Source organism: Dryobates pubescens, chromosome 7 (genome assembly GCF_014839835.1).
Source record: "Dryobates pubescens isolate bDryPub1 chromosome 7, bDryPub1.pri, whole genome shotgun sequence".
NCBI lineage: Eukaryota > Metazoa > Chordata > Aves > Piciformes > Picidae > Dryobates > Dryobates pubescens.
The window spans coordinates 9,080,876-9,098,527 of NC_071618.1; the positions used below are offsets into that span (position 1 = coordinate 9,080,876).

Consider the following 17,652-nt stretch of genomic DNA (forward strand, 5'->3'; position numbering starts at 1 on the left):
AAGTGTTATAAAATTCTTTACACCACTTTCCCCAATACTCCTTCACATTGTCCACAATTAACCACAAGTAACAAAACGTAATTTATGTTTTGTAACATTCCCCTTTTCTCTTTTTTTTGGTGTCTATTTAAAGGGAGACCAGTGTGATTTGTTACTGGGGTTACTTAACTTCCCTGAGATAAATCAAAGAGTGAGGGTAGCAAGCAACTCCATAAAACTTGACCTCATCTCCCAGTCTAGATACTAAGCAACTCACAGGTAGCTCCTTGTCAGTGGCACTTGACTGGTTCCATACTCTGGTAATTTTAATGTTTTCAGCTTTTATAATCTGTGCAATCTTTAGCCACGTCTTTTGTCCTGCGGTCTTGGCAACTTGAAATGAAAGGTTATTAAGTCAATAAGGAAGGTAAAAAATATTTCAATCACAAAGATTTGGAGTCTTGCAATAGATATCTTCACAAATTCTAGTGGAGAACAAGTACACCCATGCTTTGCTTTTAGGAAAAAAAAAGGCACTCAACAAAGCCATTGTAATGTCATACTTGAAGCCATTTCACACAGCATCAGTTTTTGACTTTCAGTGCCCTTGAAGGGAAGTGGCAGAAGGCACTCATCAACCTTCATGTGCTGGATGATGAGGGTAAGGCAGTAACAGCTGGAGAGAGCCCCACCAGAAGCTGTGACTCCAGGGAGGGCTTGTTTGTCCTCAGCTTCAACAATATGCCATTAGGTTGTTATGATGGAAAGCAGACATAAGTTGACCATGATCAGGGGATGGGAATACAACCATTACAGTCCTCATGGCACGGTAACCCCAGGATCATCTGACTTCCACAGAGACATCAGGACTTCTGCTGTAAACAAGAGTGTTCTTTGCCTCCCACCTACACTGTGACTTTCCTGCCACCTCTTCCTCTGTTCAGACATGGAGTCAAGCTTGAGGAATGCAATGGGAATGGGAACTGACAGCCTGCTGTGTGGAGGGAAGGCAGAGAACTGAAAAACCTTATGAGGACTGTGATAGCAGAATGAGCATATGACCTACCACCACATCTCTTGCCTAACCTATTCTTCGAGTTGGGTGGATGGGATGGAAAAGGCTGAGTCACTGTCTCAGCTGCAGAAGACCAAGCTGTACAGAAGGTGCCTGCCAGACAGGGTTCCAAGCCACACAGGATAGGAACTGCCCTATTTCTCAGAGCTCTTTGTGGCAGGTGGCTAATCCCTCCACCCTATTTCCTTTCCTTTGTCTCATTCCTTGCTATTCCTCAAAACAAAGAACAAACTATCAGCAACAATCTAACCCTAGAAGTACCAAGCAGTTCCATTCTAACAGGGATTTCAGGGTTTGAAGGCCTGGTCCCCTTTTGCTTTAATGGAAATCACATGTATGGCATAACTTTTCATCAGATTTTGTTGGAAAGAGTTCAAGGACATTACTGAGTGATTTTGTCTATATTGATTTAGCACTGTGACACAACTCAACTATGTTCTAGCATACAGCATCCCTAAAATTCATATCTGATCATCTTGCTGTGGGTGTTAGGTATATTGGCCCTGATCTTCAAGAGAAGGATCTGCTATATTTTATAACAAAACAGTTTTCTAAATCTACAAGATCTTGAGAAAATATGATGAAAAAACCCCACCTTTTTCCTGGAAAAAATAATTATTTGAATACTCTTAGTAGTCTGATGAAAATCCACCTATAGCAAACAGCATTGAACTGGTACCACCAAGAATGTTTTGTAGAAAAGTGTTACTTACACGGCTTCCTTTTTCAGGGAAACATTGACAACCTCCACTGCAGTCTCTGCCTCCACATGGTCCTGTGTACTTCTTTCCACCCTGCAAATCAGAATACACATACAATTAAAGTTAAAAGGTACCAGCTACAATACCTGTCACAGCACAATAATCTTTGATCAGCAGACTTGCTGGGAACTTACTCATGACGAAACCACAATCAGATCTATGATTTTCAGTATAAAACTCTTTAAGCTATGCCTAGTGTCCTGAAGGGACAAAAAGCCTCCAAAATGCCCTGGATCAGACAATGGGGCAGGAGCCAGGAGGTCTGGTTTTTCAGGAAAATGGCCATGTTGCCCAGGCTTGTCTGAACATGCCCTGGAGTCCAAGTGGGCCAGGTGTGAGTGCCTTTGGCCATGTTTGGAGAAAACTCATTCTATAGGTTACAGTGTCAGGTTTTTATCTCTTAATCATTGGCCATCATTGTCTCAGGAAATCTATAAATACCAGCCCAAAGAGCCAGTGCCTTGTCTTGCAATTGTCCAAGCTCTGGGAGAAGTCACAAGCCTTGCTTGGAATCCGAGCTGTGCTTCACTTTACCCAGACAGACTGTAAGAGCCCTCGCTGTATAGCGTTGTGAAGCCCAGGAACAGAACAGACGTATCATGCTGGGCTGAGAGACGAAACTTAAGAGGAGCTGAGAGTCCCCGATACAGTTTCGATTTATTGGAAGAAGCAACGAGCACCGCTGCAAAGATTGCAGCTGAAGAACCTCTCCAAAAAGGCAAAGCTACAAAGCTGACAAGCCCTGCAAGCTTCAGCAGCAACCTCTTTTCTACAAAGCTTTCACCTACAAAGCCGTCAGAGATAAACCCTGTCTGTGCCTTAGCGACAAGCTGCAGAAGCCAACAGAAAGTGAAACTGGGTTCCTGCAGCTTTCATGTGGTCAATGCCATTGTGGTTTTGTTTAAATCCCCCGTGTGCTGCAGGGTACCACGATCAGTGAGTAATTATGAAATCTGATTTTTATAAGCATCTGTTGAAGGTCTGTTGTCCTAGAGAATTCTGGAGTTCCCTCCCCCCCTGCCCCCAATGGGCAATCTCTGGCACGTTGCTGATGCTCTCTTTTTTCTTTACAGTTTAAATTGATGGTTTTTGTTTCTGGATTTTTGCTCATATTGTTTAAATTGTTACATGTTCCTGCTGGTGAGGTAACTGTTCCACAACTGAATATTTCAAACCAGTAAATAGGTTTTATTAATATTTTCCATGTATTTTTTAATTATTTTTTTATTAATATTTTTAATTCATTCCACCTATTGAATATTAATAACCTCCTTACAATCAGAGAATACATAGAATAGAATACATAGAATAAACCAGGTTGGAAGAGACCTTCAAGATCATCGCGTCCAACCCATCAACCAATCCAACACCACCTAAACAACTAACCCATGGCACCAAGCACCCCATCAAGTCTTCTCCTGAAAACCTCCAATGATGGCAACTCCACCACCTCCCCAGGCAGCCCATTCCAATGGGCAATCACTCTTTCTGTATAGAACTTTTTCCTAACATCCAGCCTGAACCTCCCCTGGTGCAGCCTGAGACTGTGTCCTCTTGTTCTGGTACTGGCTGCCTGGGAGAAGAGATCAACATAACACCTAGAAACAGTTATGAGTGGTTTTCCATTTCTTGGAGATCAGCATCAATACATATAATGCTACTCTATTAATTTCCTTCCATAAAAACATTGCAGCTCCATGCTGAGCAGTATCTCACCCATCTTTCTGACACATGCAACATATCATATCACAGAAGCACAGCTGCTTGGATTCTTTGGGGACATGGACTAAGCCCTAGGTCACAATGAAACACATCCTTCTATGCATGCTCTAAATTGTTGCTATATTTTAAAATACTTATGGGTAGACATAAAGGAAGACATAGGTATCATGTTCAAAATCATAAGCCAAACTCCTGTCCTCTCCTCTTCAATGCCTGCCTATTCTGGAGACACCTAAAATTTGCTAGCAACCAACCACTGTGACCAGGAAGTCAGACCTTGAGTAAGTAGACAGCTGCAGTTAACATCTCTCCAGCCTGTCCAGAACCACCTTGGTCTGGGCTGCAAATACATGGATCACAAAATACGCATCACTCCATGCAAATACTCGGATGGACATCAACAGGCAGGCCAGCTCAGATTACACATAGCACACATTGCCTGCACGAAATGCAGCAGCTACAGTCAGTCTTGTCTAGAAACCTGAACAGCAGAGATGCTGTGCATGCTGTAGTGCAACTTCTACAACTGTAACTTAATAATTAGAAATACTATGAAGAACAGCCTGTGGTCCACCTAAGCCCAGGCTACTGACTCCCTGAAAGTGCCCCAGCAGCCTAGTAAGTAAGCTGGGAAAGGAGGAGGGGATTTCTTATCACTATTTCTGAACATGGTTTCCCCCCCAGCAAATAATTAATAGACCTAGAAGAAAAAGATGGATTATTGAAGTCTAGTGGCTGCTGAAAGGACACCTTGGAATCACAGCCCTCATTCAGGGTAGCTGCTTGTTTTCATATGCACCACTCCCTAGACAAAACCTCAAGCCACTGCAGCAGTAGAATGACGAGTCAGGCTCCATGTCGCTTGCTCCCCTACTGGCTCCAACTCTGAATGTTTAGCTGGTCAGTAGCAGGAATGAATGGTCCCTTCACCCTACCTCCCTCCTTCATAGCTTGAGCACATAATCTCTTGGAAAAGAGGTGACAGAAGTATAAAGAAGTCCCCAAAACAAGATGGGTGCTCTGAACTGCTATGCTCTTGCTTAAGCAGGCAGTGATGTTGCCATTTCTGCCTTTAGCCCTAAATCAAGGAGCTGAAACACAGAGAGGAACCAAAACTGCCATACTTAGCACTTTTCATGTAGCTCTAAGCGATCCCTTGCTCAACACCTGAGGTTGCTGGATCACATTCTCAGGTATCTGCTTCCGCCATTATGCTACCAAGAACCTCATAGAATAGAATACATAGAATAAACCAGGTTGGAAGAGACCTTCAAGATCATCGCGTCCAACCCATCAACCAATCCAACTCCGCCCAAGCAACTAACCCACAGCACCAAGTACCCCGTCAAGTCTTCTCCTAAAAACCTCCAGTGATGGTGACTCCACCACCTCCCCAGGCAGCCCATTCCAATGTGCAATCACTCTTTCTGTATAGAACTTTTTTCTAACATCCAGCCTGTATCTCCCCTGGCGCAGCCTGAGACTGTGTCCTCTTGTTCTGGTACTGCTTGCCTGGGAGAAGAGACCAACATCCGTCTGTCTACAACCTCCCTTCAGGTAGTTGTAGAGAGTAATAAGGTCACCCCTGAGTCTCCTCTTCTCCAGGCTAAACATAGCTCCAGGCTTTAGATTCCTCCTTGGGAGCCAAATGGACAAAACATATAGAGCAGGTACCGGGCATTGTCCAAATACTCCTTTGCTCATATTTGTATAACAGCCTCTCAATTTTATGACAAGCAGCTCCCAAAACAACCTCTTATGCTTGTCATGAGAGGGTACACCTTTGCATCTATTGCATCACATTTGCAACTATTTTTAAATATTAAAATACTTTTGTTTCAGCTTTATATTTAATTCTCAAATTTAATGAAACAAGTAGGTTTTCATACTGATAAAAGAAGCTCACAGAACTGAAGCCATGCCCCTAAGTATTGAAAGGTTAGGTGTTTGATTCAAGAAATTAATTCACAGATGTAACAGTGTTCTATGCCATGTTATGATGTCTGCTTTATGTTGAGGCTATTGTTTAGAGGAAATAATAAGCCAAGACAGTTTCATAAACTCCAGCAGCTTGCTCAGATTGGTCCATTTTCAGTTAAATACTTGGATGGCCACAAACTCACTATCTCCATCTTGTTGTGTATTTTTTTCTTATGAACTTATCTGCAGATGAAATGTGCATCTGTTTCTCAAGTTCCTTCATGTCACAGAGTTTTCCTCTCAATTCTTTTTCAGAAATTAAGAGGAATTCTATTCAGTTTTATGGACACTGAGTAGACGCTTGGCTTGTGTGAACATATTCCTCAGCAGAACATGTCTTCACTGAGGACAAATGTGCTAAGTAGTGCTGTAAAGACCTGGTTTATTTGGACCTGTAAAGAACAGTATATCCCAGTCCAACAGTAGCAGATTGACAGAAGCAGTAATTTTATCACACAATTTTTCACTTACGCTTACTGAGTAAACAACAAGGAGAACAATAAGTTTATTCCTTTCTTAATTAGCAGTGTTATTCTAAATTTGTAAAACTGTTGCTATGGAAAAAATAGAGTATGAATCAGAACTATAGCAAGATATTTGTCCCCTTGTGGGGGGAAAAAAAAAAAAAAAAAGCTTGTTTAAGCTTATTTCAACTGGAAGAAGTTCAAGGTCTATTGTTTGTGTACTATCCACCATCCAACATGTTAATGTGCATGCTGTAACAATACCAGCAGCTAATGTGGGACACAATTGTTTTCTTCCACAATTTTAGGAAGTTTATAAGTTTTTAAAAAATTTTCTTATTTTACATCCTTCTATGCACATAAATTCTTCAGATAATGAAGAAGAAAATGTGGAAGATTCCCCAAAGGTAATGAATGGGAAAACATTTGAGACCAGCATTAATATATGTATCTTCTGGATTACACTTAGGCTCTCCCTATTGCTTGATTTCCACTTCCTCATTTTTTTAGAATAGAATAGAATAGAATAAACCAGGTTGGAAGAGACCTTCGAGATCATCATATCCAACCTATCATCCAACACTACCCAATCAACTAAACCATGGAACCAAGCATCCTGTCAAGCCTAGCCCTGAACACCCCCAGCGACGGCGACCCCACCACCTCCTCGGGCAGCCCATTCCAATGGGCAATCACTCTCTCTGTGTAAAACTTCCTCCTAACGTCCAGCCTAAACCTCCCCTGACGCAGCCTGAGACTGTGTCCTCTTGTTCTGGTACTGGTTGCCTGGGAGAAGAGACCAACCTCTGCCTCACTACAACCCTCCTTCAGGTAGTTGTAGAGAGCAATAAGGTCACCCCTGAGTCTCCTCCCCTCCAGGCTAAGCAACCCCAGCTCCCTCAATCTCTCCTCACAGGACTGTGCTCCAAGCCCCTCACCAACCTTGTTGCCCTTTTCTGGACACGTTCCAGCAAGTCAACCTCCTTCCTAAACTGAGGGGCCCAGAACTGGACACAGTACTCAAGGTGTGGCCTAACCAGTGCAGTTAGGGGGGCGCAGGGGCAGAATGACCTCCCTGCTCCTGCTGGCCACACTGTTCCTGATGCAGGCCAGGATGCCATTGGCCCTCCTGGCTGCCTGGGCACACTGCAGGCTCATGTTCAGTCTACCATCGACCAGCACCCCCAGGTCCCTCTCTGCCTGGCCACTCTCCAGCCACTCTGACCCCAGCCTGTAGCACTGCATGGGGTTGCTGTGGCCAATGTGCAGAACCCAGCACTTGGATGTGTTCAGTCTCATGCCGTTGGATTCTGCCCATCTGTCCAGCCTGTCGAGGTCCCTCTGCAGAGCCTCTCTACCCTCCAGCAGATCAACTCCTGGAGGGTAGAGAGGCTGCTTTTGACTGCTTGTGGGATGACTTGAAGAGTTTTTAGTAAAATACAGCATTTTCTACTTTATTATCTATAAGCACTTAGTATTTTCTTGATGGTATTCATTACTGGGAAATTACAGTATAAAACACTGTGTTTAAAAGCTTGTTAATGTTAAAAAATAAATATGGTAAGGATCCTTGTAAAACTTCCTCAGAAACAATCATAAGCATGGGCATGCCACTGAGATGACGGGAAATCAAATGGACATGTATCAGTCAATAATTAGGATACAAAAAGCCCAGTTTAAAATCTGCCATGGACAATGTAGAAGCCCCTTTGGAAGTGCCCATAGCTCTCTCCATCAGGCATGTTCCTGAAAGGCTTGCTGTGGGAGGTTGGGGAAGAAGGAATAAATTTGTGTGGAAGGATAGGCTTAACCTAAATACCAACTGCAGGAGGAAAGAAAACAGATTTGCAACTCAATAGCCCTTGTGTGTGATTTATAAGAATTCTTTATAGTAACTTTGTAGCAATATTAACAGTGAGAAATAGAACTGTAATTTAGTGTTTCCTGCAGTGCTTTGCCAATTAAAGTATTATTAGCTTCTTAGAGATGTGTTCTTTAATCAGCAAACGTCATTAAGTTCTGTCTAACACCTCCAGTCTAAAAGAGGAAAGTTGGATTTGTTGTTTAAGACCCCACTACAAAGCTTCCATTTCATTCTGGAGGCAGAAAAATGTACTGGCCACCTTGATCTCCTGCTGGCAGGAGGACAGTCTTGTTTCTGGTCATGCATACAAGTAATGTGCTGCCTCAGCCATATGGGTTCGGGCCAGCTTGCTCTGGGATCTGAAAACCAGGCAGAAACTACCACACATGAAGGGCTGGAGACAGACCTCTAGCTCCATGGCCAGGTGGCAGAGATCTGCATAGGTCCACAGTGTTCAAAGCTAGGAATGTCTTGAGCAGACCTTGCAGACACCAGGACAGAGCAGTACAGAACAAATGAGTACCTGCCATTTGCTCTCTGCCCTCTTATTTACCAGCTTAGAATCATAGAACCATGGAATTATAGAATCAGTAAGGTTGGAAGAGACCTCAAAGATCATCAAGTCCGACCTGTCACCCAAGACCTCATGACTACTAAACCATGGCACCAAGTGCCACGTCCAATCCCCTCTTGAACATCTCCAGGGACAGTGACTCCACCACCTCCCTGGGCAGCCCATTCCAATGGTTAACAACTCTCTCAGTGAAGAACTTTCTCCTCACCTCCAGCCTAAACTTCCCCTGGCACAGCTTGAGACGGTGTCCTCTTGTTCTGGTGCTGCTTGCCTGGGAGGAGAAACCAACCCCCACCTGGCTGCAACCTCCTTTCAGGTAGTTGTAGACAGCAATGAGGTCTCCCCTGAGCCTCCTCTTCTCCAAGCTAAACAATCCCAGCTCCCTCAGCTTCCCCTCGTAGGGCTTGTGCTCAAGACCTCTCACCAGCCTCGTTGCCCTTCTCTGGACATGTTCAAGTGTCTCAATGTCCTTCTTAAACTGAGGGGCCCAGAACTGGACACAGCACTCAAGGTGTGGCCTAACCAATGCAGAGTACAGGGGCACAATGACTTCCCTGCTCCTGCTGGCCACACTTGGGTATCTCCACAGAGGCCCATATGAGTATGTCTAGCTCACAGTGCCTGAGCTTCTGGAAAGTGTGGTTACAGCTCCTTTATTTTTAAAATAGATCTGGAGAAGATGATGAGGCAGAGGAAGACTGAGTGAAGTAGCTTTACTCTGCCCCATTCATTGCACACAATAGCACAGCAGTCATCACAGTCTTGGAAAATGGGAAGACCTAAATGCAGTTCTCTGTCAAAGAAAATCTAACATGCTCCTACTCCTAGAAAAGCTTTAACCAGCTGGCTGTGAACTAGGTTGTAATGGGCAGAGAAAGAAGGCAAAGCAATAAATGGAAAAGGAAAAGAGGGATTTTTTTCCAGCTCTCTTTTTAATATCATTGGGTCACTGTGCTGGAATGAATATAAGATTGATGTTCAAAGTGAACGCTATTTAAACACAAGCAAGAGAAAACATGTAAGTGCCATCTATGTTTGCAAAGCTTATATATTTGCCTACTGGAAATACCTTTTCATTTTTTATGTATGTGAAATAGCAAGCATAAAATGTCAGTGTCTGAATACAAAATCTTTCTTTTTTCCCCTCTTGCTCTCTCATACTTTGTCCCTGAACAGTATTACTTCTGTACTTATACATCTCATACACAAGACAATTTAAATGCAGTTTCTGTCAGCCAAAACCTTAACATCCCCCCACGCCCCCCCAAACATATATGTAGTTATTTTTAAACATTTCCAAACATTAATGATTTATTTATTACTAATCTTGGCCACGTTTGTGTAAATGTTATCTGTGCGTGCCCATTCAAGTCCCTTCACTTCAAGGATTGGTATTCTGGCAAAGAACAAAGGCCACCAGAGGATAGACCTCAAAAGTACAGTTCTATGAGTACAGAAAGAGCAGGAAATATAAGCCATTTCCTTACATACAGCTCAAAAAAATACGGAAATTATAATGAAAATATTGCAACATGGAATCAAAAGACTCTGTACACTGACATTCTCTTTGAAAAAGTTGTGCATTAACTTCTGCCCTGACAAGCCTTAATCTGTTCTCTCCATCAGTTGCAGTGGCTCTTCCGAGGCAGCTACCAGGACAGGTTTTAGAAGGTTTGGGAGCTTGCTGAAAAGCTGAACTATGACTGGGTGTGCTGACATACCACATGCTTCTGCAGTATGGCAATGAGCAGCACATTTGGATGCTTCATGTCAGACTTCAGCCTGGAAGCCCCAAGGGGATTCCTGGCATGCCTGTGAGGCAGCCCTCTGTGTCACTGCCTGGGAGACCAGCCCACCCCACATCTCTGTTTCCACCTCTGTTTTGACCTTTGAAACTCATGTTCATTTGAAATTCAGTTTATAAAGCCCTGACTTAGAAATATTACTGTTTTGTTTTCCTCAAAATAAATGAGAAAAACAAAAATAAAGTGGGAGTGTGACAGGGTACTCCTGCTGTTGATCAACCAGACAGATGGGAACTTCAGTAGTTTCATATGTGACTGAACAGTTGTATTTGCTCAAAATCAGCATTTCGACTCCTTAGAGCTGAAAACATTTGTTGCCTGGATGCCAAACTTATTTCTCTAGAAACATGTATAAACATCCATTCAAAACAAGCATGGAGGATGCTGTCAGTGGTGCAGGCCTGAACTGCACAGCACCGGGCTTGGTCTGGAAAAGCCTGGCCCCAGAGTTACAATGACAAAGAAAGAACCCAGTCATCTGAAACCACCTGCTTGCAGTCCAGGAGCTACCAGTGCACTGGACAGCAAGACCACTGTCAAGATCTTAACTGGCAAAGGAAAGAGAGAGAGAAATTGGCACATTCAGAAAGGAAGGAAAAGATGTGGGTGTGGATCCTCTCTCCAACTGTTCTGAGAATTACTTTGCTAAGAAATAATTCTTTCTTTCATATCTGAATGAGAGCCAGAACCTTTTCTAGACTGGATGCATGGCAACTGGAATGATTTAGTGCATGACCTCGATATCATATGAATGTTTACACTTCCCATCGAAAGTAGGGGCGCCATGTATTTACATATCCCTCAATGAAAAAAAAACACCTGGAGGAGGAACTTGGTCCCAGGAGCAATGCAAAGAGACTTACCACAAGCCATACTAAGAAAGCTGCCTAAAACAGTCTTCCCAGTGGAATGATGTCCTGGTTTAGAGCCGGACAGATCCTCTCTTACCCCGAAAGCGACAAAAGAATGACACTCACACAAATGGATTGGAGAGTGATGGAAAGTTTAAATGGAAAAGCAATTGGTGTTTTACAGAAACTACAAAGCATAGTGGCAAAGATATCCCAAAGCATAGAGAGTCCCTTACAGCACACCCAAAGGCCCCCCAACACTTCCCTTCTCCCCATCTGAGGGTATACCCAAAACCCCCAGGGCTCTTTCTTCCCTCCCCCACTGTTAGGCTAGCCTCAGGCTGGCCAGGTCTGAGACTGCCCCTCCCTGCCCCTTCCCTTCTCCTCCTGGCATTAGGCCTAGCCCAGGCCTAAGAGGCCTTGAGATACTCCTCCACCGTTACGTGGTAGGGAGCATCTTCCACGGGAGCAGAGAGGGAAGAAAGAGGAAGAGGAAGAGAATGACTTTGCAGGCAAATTTATAGGGCGCAGGATTTATGGGTAGAAATACACTGTTTCCTGTGTCCACCTACTGGGTTGGACACTTGGCACATTGGAGGTGTAACTTACGTGGCGGTAGCAGGAGGCACCCAGCCTAAGTTGCCACACATGAGAACAGCAATGCTTGTGACAATCAATTATGATTTATCAACTGGTGTGGAGTTTCACATGCCACCTCCATCTTACAATGGAGTGTATAAAGGAAACTGGGAGGCAGACTTCCAAGAAAGCCAGCAGCTTGCTTTGGTTCTGAGTCCTGAAGGGCATGACAACAGAGAAGGTGTATCCAAAAGCAGCACTTCTCCCAGGGCCTTGGATGCTTGTATGGAATACTTGATGCGAGTGAAAGAAGAGCAAGAGAATACAAAATCTCTGATGCTGATGAAACCCCAACAGACAGAAGCTTGTCTTCTCAAGTGTGTCTTGGCAAGTATGGTGAAGCCAGCAATGGGAAACATGAATTCTGTACCTCTCAGAAGTGAAACTATAAAAGACTTTCCTCTTATGGGCTGGCTTGTGGATCTTGATTATATGAACTTTCTGGCATGTGGCCTTGATTTGAAGGCTACATAGTTTCATTTGGAAGTGAAACTTCACAGTTGCACATGTTCGCTTCCTTTTAGTTATTATTTACCATCCCCTCTTCAAATTGTAAAGTTCTCTCTTTGCAGTCGTGAGACACTGCCTCGTAATAACTGCAGATGCCAGGCATGATACAGTGTGAACTTACTCTTCACATTTTCATAAAAGCATTTCTAATGTTGTGGCTTTCATCCAAACACATATTTACCCAGCAAAGTAGATGGAATCCAGAAGGGGCTGTTGTGATATAGCAGGCATAAGAAAAAAAAATAAATTAAAATTAGGGTCTTTTAAGAGGTTCACTCAGAGAGTAAATCTTGAAAGCTTTCTAAAGTACAGATATTTGAGTAACTGTCCAGGGGCTCTGCCCACTTGCCCAACATGAGGTTGTTTGCAAACAATAGTCTTCTGAGCAAGCAGTATAAAACATGACATAGTTTACTGTCTCTAAGTCAGTGACTGGGGAGTGTTATAAATTACAGGTAATGAAGTTGGATTCAGCTGTATTTTGCCTTTTTTTTTTAACCCCTCACAGGGATGATCCTACATTATCCTCAGAAAAGGAGCAGAATAAGAAAATCTAGTTAAAGCGCTTGCCAAACAATAAAACAGTCACCCCTAGAGAAAAAATCAGCACTCCTCCTTACTTTTGAAGAACTGGTAATACCATGGGAAAGGGGATCCTAGCTCTCAAGAGCTAAAGATGAAGGAGAGTTAAGATGCAGAAGGCCTTTCCTGGAACAGAATTGCATCCAGAGAAGGAAGAACAATGCCCTCTAGCACTCCCCTATTTGAGACAGGTGACTGAGCTGCCTAAAAGAATGATGATTTTTGTCTTCATCACCAACTAATGCTTGAACATGCACGAGTGTGGTAGTTCCAGGCTGTGCCTGGAAAATTTTCCACACATCTTGAACAGAAAGTAGTAGAAAGTAACCCACCACAACTAGCAAGGGAGAGGTGATGCAGCAGGCAAACTAAGCTCTTTGAGAAAGAAGAGCACGCAGCAATGGCTGGATAAGAGATCTTGTGTCTTTTGAAGAGGCAAACTTTATACAGTCATGAGCTGACATCTATGGCCCACAGTGATTACAGAAGGACAGCAGAAGTGTTGCTCATGAGCATTCTATTTTCATTTTTAGCAACTTAATAATCAAGTTTGCTTACAGGAAAACCCCACATATATGAGTCTAGGAAGAGTTTGAAGCTGGAAATGTAATATTAAAGGTAAGCAAAGATACATACATTTCTTATTACTACTAGTTAAGGCAAGACCATGGGCTTCCTTGATTGCAATAAGGACTCAGACATCTTGTGTATGTCTGAGATATGTAGATACCTAAATTTAGATGACTTCATGTCAATTGACTCTTTGTTCAAGAGGGAATTTTTAGCTAAATCTGAGGAAGGTAGAAGATACATAAGTAGCTAAAGGAAACTCTATACTGGAAGATCAAAATTTGTTTCGGTATCTTGACAAATTGATTCCATCTTTGCAAAAGCCTGCTTTTTGAGATGCATATTATATTAGTCTATTAACTTTTCCTATGAGACAACAGACTTTCATCTAGCACCCAACATGGCATCCCCTATCTGAAAGGATGGCAGCCTTTACACTAACAGTGCTGGGACTATTGTACACAAACCACTGTCTATTTCTTATTTTATTTGCACAAATGTAAAGGCTTATGCAAGGCACAAGTTAGTGGACAGTGTTATCACCTCACATGTGCAGTGGATAAAACATTTTTTCCATAAAGGAATGAGGGTAGAGATGCTGTCAGCCCTTAATCTGAATTTGGCTTTTGTCCAGTATCTTATATTACTGGAACAAAATCCTCCTTCCCATCCCTAAGAACAGAAAGGCATTTGTTCACATACTAGTAGCATAATAATGAAACACAGCATCCACTCATTAAAGTAGCGATTTCTATATTTAACTACTTTTAGTTTCCGAAGTCTAGTCATTTTCAGTTCTGGAAAGACATCCAAATAATGATATCATTTGCTTCAAACAATAGAAAGTCTGGATACTATTCTATATATGGAGATTATTTTTTTTTAGTCTATTTATAAAGCACGCCAGTTATTTGACCTGTCTAGTTTACTCACCTACGTAAAACTGGCAGACTCAGGAAACTTGCTTAAGAACATATTATTCTTAGTGATGGGTAAATCTTAAAAGCTGCTAAATTATATTTCAGATTTCTGAAATTCAGAATTCAGTATTTCTGAAAACTCATCTGCACTTATGACACTGAGAACAAGCCAACCTGCCAATGCAGTAAAGATTTTTGCTTTTGAACCAGCAGCAATGCCATTGCATTAGCCCTGCTTGCAGGAAGGGGACTGACAGAAACCAGCCGCACAGCTGTTTGCAAGGCTGTCATCTCCATCTATTCAGTGAAGTGCAATGCTGCCAAGGTTTCCCAAAATGCAAGCATAAGCACCCAGATTTTGTTCTAGTTTCATGTTTTCTACAATTAGTTGAAAATCATTGATTGTGCACCAACTGCATTTATACATTGAATTAGTTAGTTTTCCTCTGAAGAACAGCTGTTTACAGCCGTAACCTGCTGACCTGCTTCTTACACACTCCGAGATCCAGGGAGGATTTTTTAGTTGTTGTTCCCTTGGAGGGGTGAGGCTGGTGAGTTTTTAATGGCCTTTTTTAATCCTGCTGTGCCCGCAGAATCAAATATAGCACAGAAAGAAAGAGACTTGACTTTTAAGTTCTTAAGTACAAAATTATTTACTAAATTGCAATTAGAAATACATACCAAGAACTAGAAGTATGGAGCTATTACTGAGAGCAAGATTTGACAAGAATGGGTTTGCACAGGTTTATCAGGGATGGCACAGATTGACTGACAGTGCTTTTATCATCTATGCTGATGGGTACGTCTAGGTCAGTGTAATGCCCTGGCTTGGTTTTGAGTTGGCTGTTAGACAAATGACTACGGGAAACATTAAATGTGGAAATCTGCTATGCAATTTTTCAGAACTGCTTCTTGGGACAGGAATAGTATTTCCTTAAAAGTAAGAAAAATGGATATGAGATCTGCAATCTGGAAGAACTGAATTTGATGATGAAAGTGTTTACTGCTAACTGCTTGGTCAGATGCAACACCCACCACTTCCTTTCTATTTCAGACAAAAAGACAAAAAAAAAAAAAAAAAGCCAGCCCATGAGAACTTTCTTACTGACCTATTTCACTTTCCAGTTCAGATTTCAAAACTTAACCTCCTCCCTGATTCTTTGCCTTGAAGCCTCAAGCTGATCAGTGTCACCACTGGTAAACCTTGGGTAAAGCGGATTGTTAGAAGGGGCATATCAGAAAAAGAAGATACGTTAAAGGACCTGTCGTGTCAGGACTATATGCAGACCTCTGTGAAAGTTTTGTTGCCTGAAAGAGGGTCAAGACAGGTAATCTAAAATACAGATGGTGTTCAGAAAAAAATTGATCCCTTCTTTGTGGACATAAAAACTGATAGTTGACATTAGCAATAATACATAGAATACATAGAATAAACCAGGTTGGAAGAGACCTTCAAGATCATCGCGTCCAACCCATCAACCAATCCAACACCACCTAAACAACTAACCCACGGCACCAAGCACCCCATCAAGTCTTCTCCTGAAAACCTCCAGTGATGGCGACTCCACCACCTCCCCAGGCAGCCCATTCCAATGGGCAATCACTCTTTCTGTATAGAACTTTTTCCTAACATCCAGCCTGAACCTCCCCTGGCGCAGCCTGAGACTGTGTCCTCTTGTTCTGGTACTGGCCGCCTGGGAGAAGAGACCAACATCCGTCTGTCTACAACCTCCCTTCAGGTAGTTGTAGAGAGCAATAAGGTCACCCCTGAGTCTCCTCTTCTCCAGGCTAAGCAACCCCAGCTCCCTCAGCCTCTCCTCGTAGGGCTCTTTTCTCACTCCTATACTTCTGATTGGCCAAATAGCTTAATAAAATTTTTCATAGGATAAAACAAAGGACTTGCAAAAGCTCTCTTTATTGTTGTGTTTTGATTTTTGCCAATAGGATGTCCTGACATGCATGAGAAACACTTGAAACATTCAAGTAGGAGAAGCATTATAATTCCTGCTCATAAAACCTACATGATATATTTCCGTTCTCACTTCTACCAAAAAGCTGGTCTAGCTACCTACTCAGAAGACAAAATTTATAGTTCAATATAATGTTTATTTTGTGTGTTCATAACTGTAGATGTCAAAACCTGAAACTTGGAATGGTCAAATTAAGTTCTCCTGGTTAATAAAAAATAAATAACAGATAGTCTTTACTTTGGATACTTTTTCATCCTTCATACTCACTTCTGCATGGGAGGCATGGAAATTTTTTTGGGGGAGGAAGTTAAGTTTCCTTCAAAATATCCATCTGACTATACAAGAACATTACTACATCCACACAGTGAAATGTTGGCTCAGAAGATAATGTAGAATTCACATTTACCCAGAATAAGAAAAAAGGGCTCATCTTTCCCACATGCACCACTGACTTTTGATTTACAACCTGGTTTGGGTCAGATCATCAGCCAGATCTCCGCAATGTTGCAGAATGAGTTAAATGCACTTTCCCAGAGTTGTGTGATGAGTCACTGGGTTCAGCTTGGTCTAGGACCCAAGACCTTCCTGCCTTCCAGTCCATTTCCCTAACCAACAGACAAACACTGTCTGCATTGCTGCAATAACTCCTGTGGCTCAGTCTCCACACCAAAAAAATGCTCTTATCACAGTACAAACAACTAACATACTGAGATTATAAACAACCAAATATTGAGCTTCTTTAAACTGACTTAAGTGATGCCATTTGGCTTCTCTTTCACATCCTCTTTCATTATATGGTTGTCTTTTACAATTAGATCTACAAAAATCAAAAAATGCTCATGCTTTGGCAGTAAGGAGTAGAAAATGGACAAAGATAAAAGTAAGGAACACATGTATAGTTAACTGTATCAGAAGTGAAATGGGCTTGACTCAGAAGAGCTAAGACAGCCCCCAGAAGGCTCATCAAGGTCTTAAGAACTGGTAACTAGTGATTTAGTTAGAACATGTTTCCTTTATAAACTGTACACCCCACCTAACTGAGGAAGAATAACTCTGAATTAGAAATCCAGAAATTAGAACTCTGGATTAGAAATCTGCAATGACTGGACTGGATGTATGCATTCAGCTTTGCATAAAGCAGCTTTCTATGACACTCCTCATAGATGATGTCTGCTCACAATGGTGATTTTCAGACAGAATACTCAAAGCTCAAGAATGGATCTTAGAAACACTCTATCATCAATGGTGTAGAAACAACCTGAGTCTGAAATGTTCATGTTAAAGAGCCAAAATATTGCTCAAAACAAACAAACAAAAATTTGTTTTTGTTTTGGTAAGCTATACCTTCTTGCTTGCCTCCCTTGGACTTCACAGATCATATCTCAT

General features: G+C 42.2%; 1 protein-coding gene across 1 annotated transcript in view; it reads right to left on the reverse strand.

Moving 5' to 3' along the window:
- COL4A2 (collagen type IV alpha 2 chain) overlaps positions 1-17,652 on the reverse strand; it is a 151,226-nt gene that overhangs the window by 103,653 nt on the left and 29,921 nt on the right. Inside the window, exon 3 of the mRNA XM_054162871.1 lies at positions 1,768-1,848. Within this exon, the coding sequence (XP_054018846.1) occupies positions 1,768-1,848 (81 nt within the window). The remainder of the gene's footprint in view (positions 1-1,767; positions 1,849-17,652) is intronic.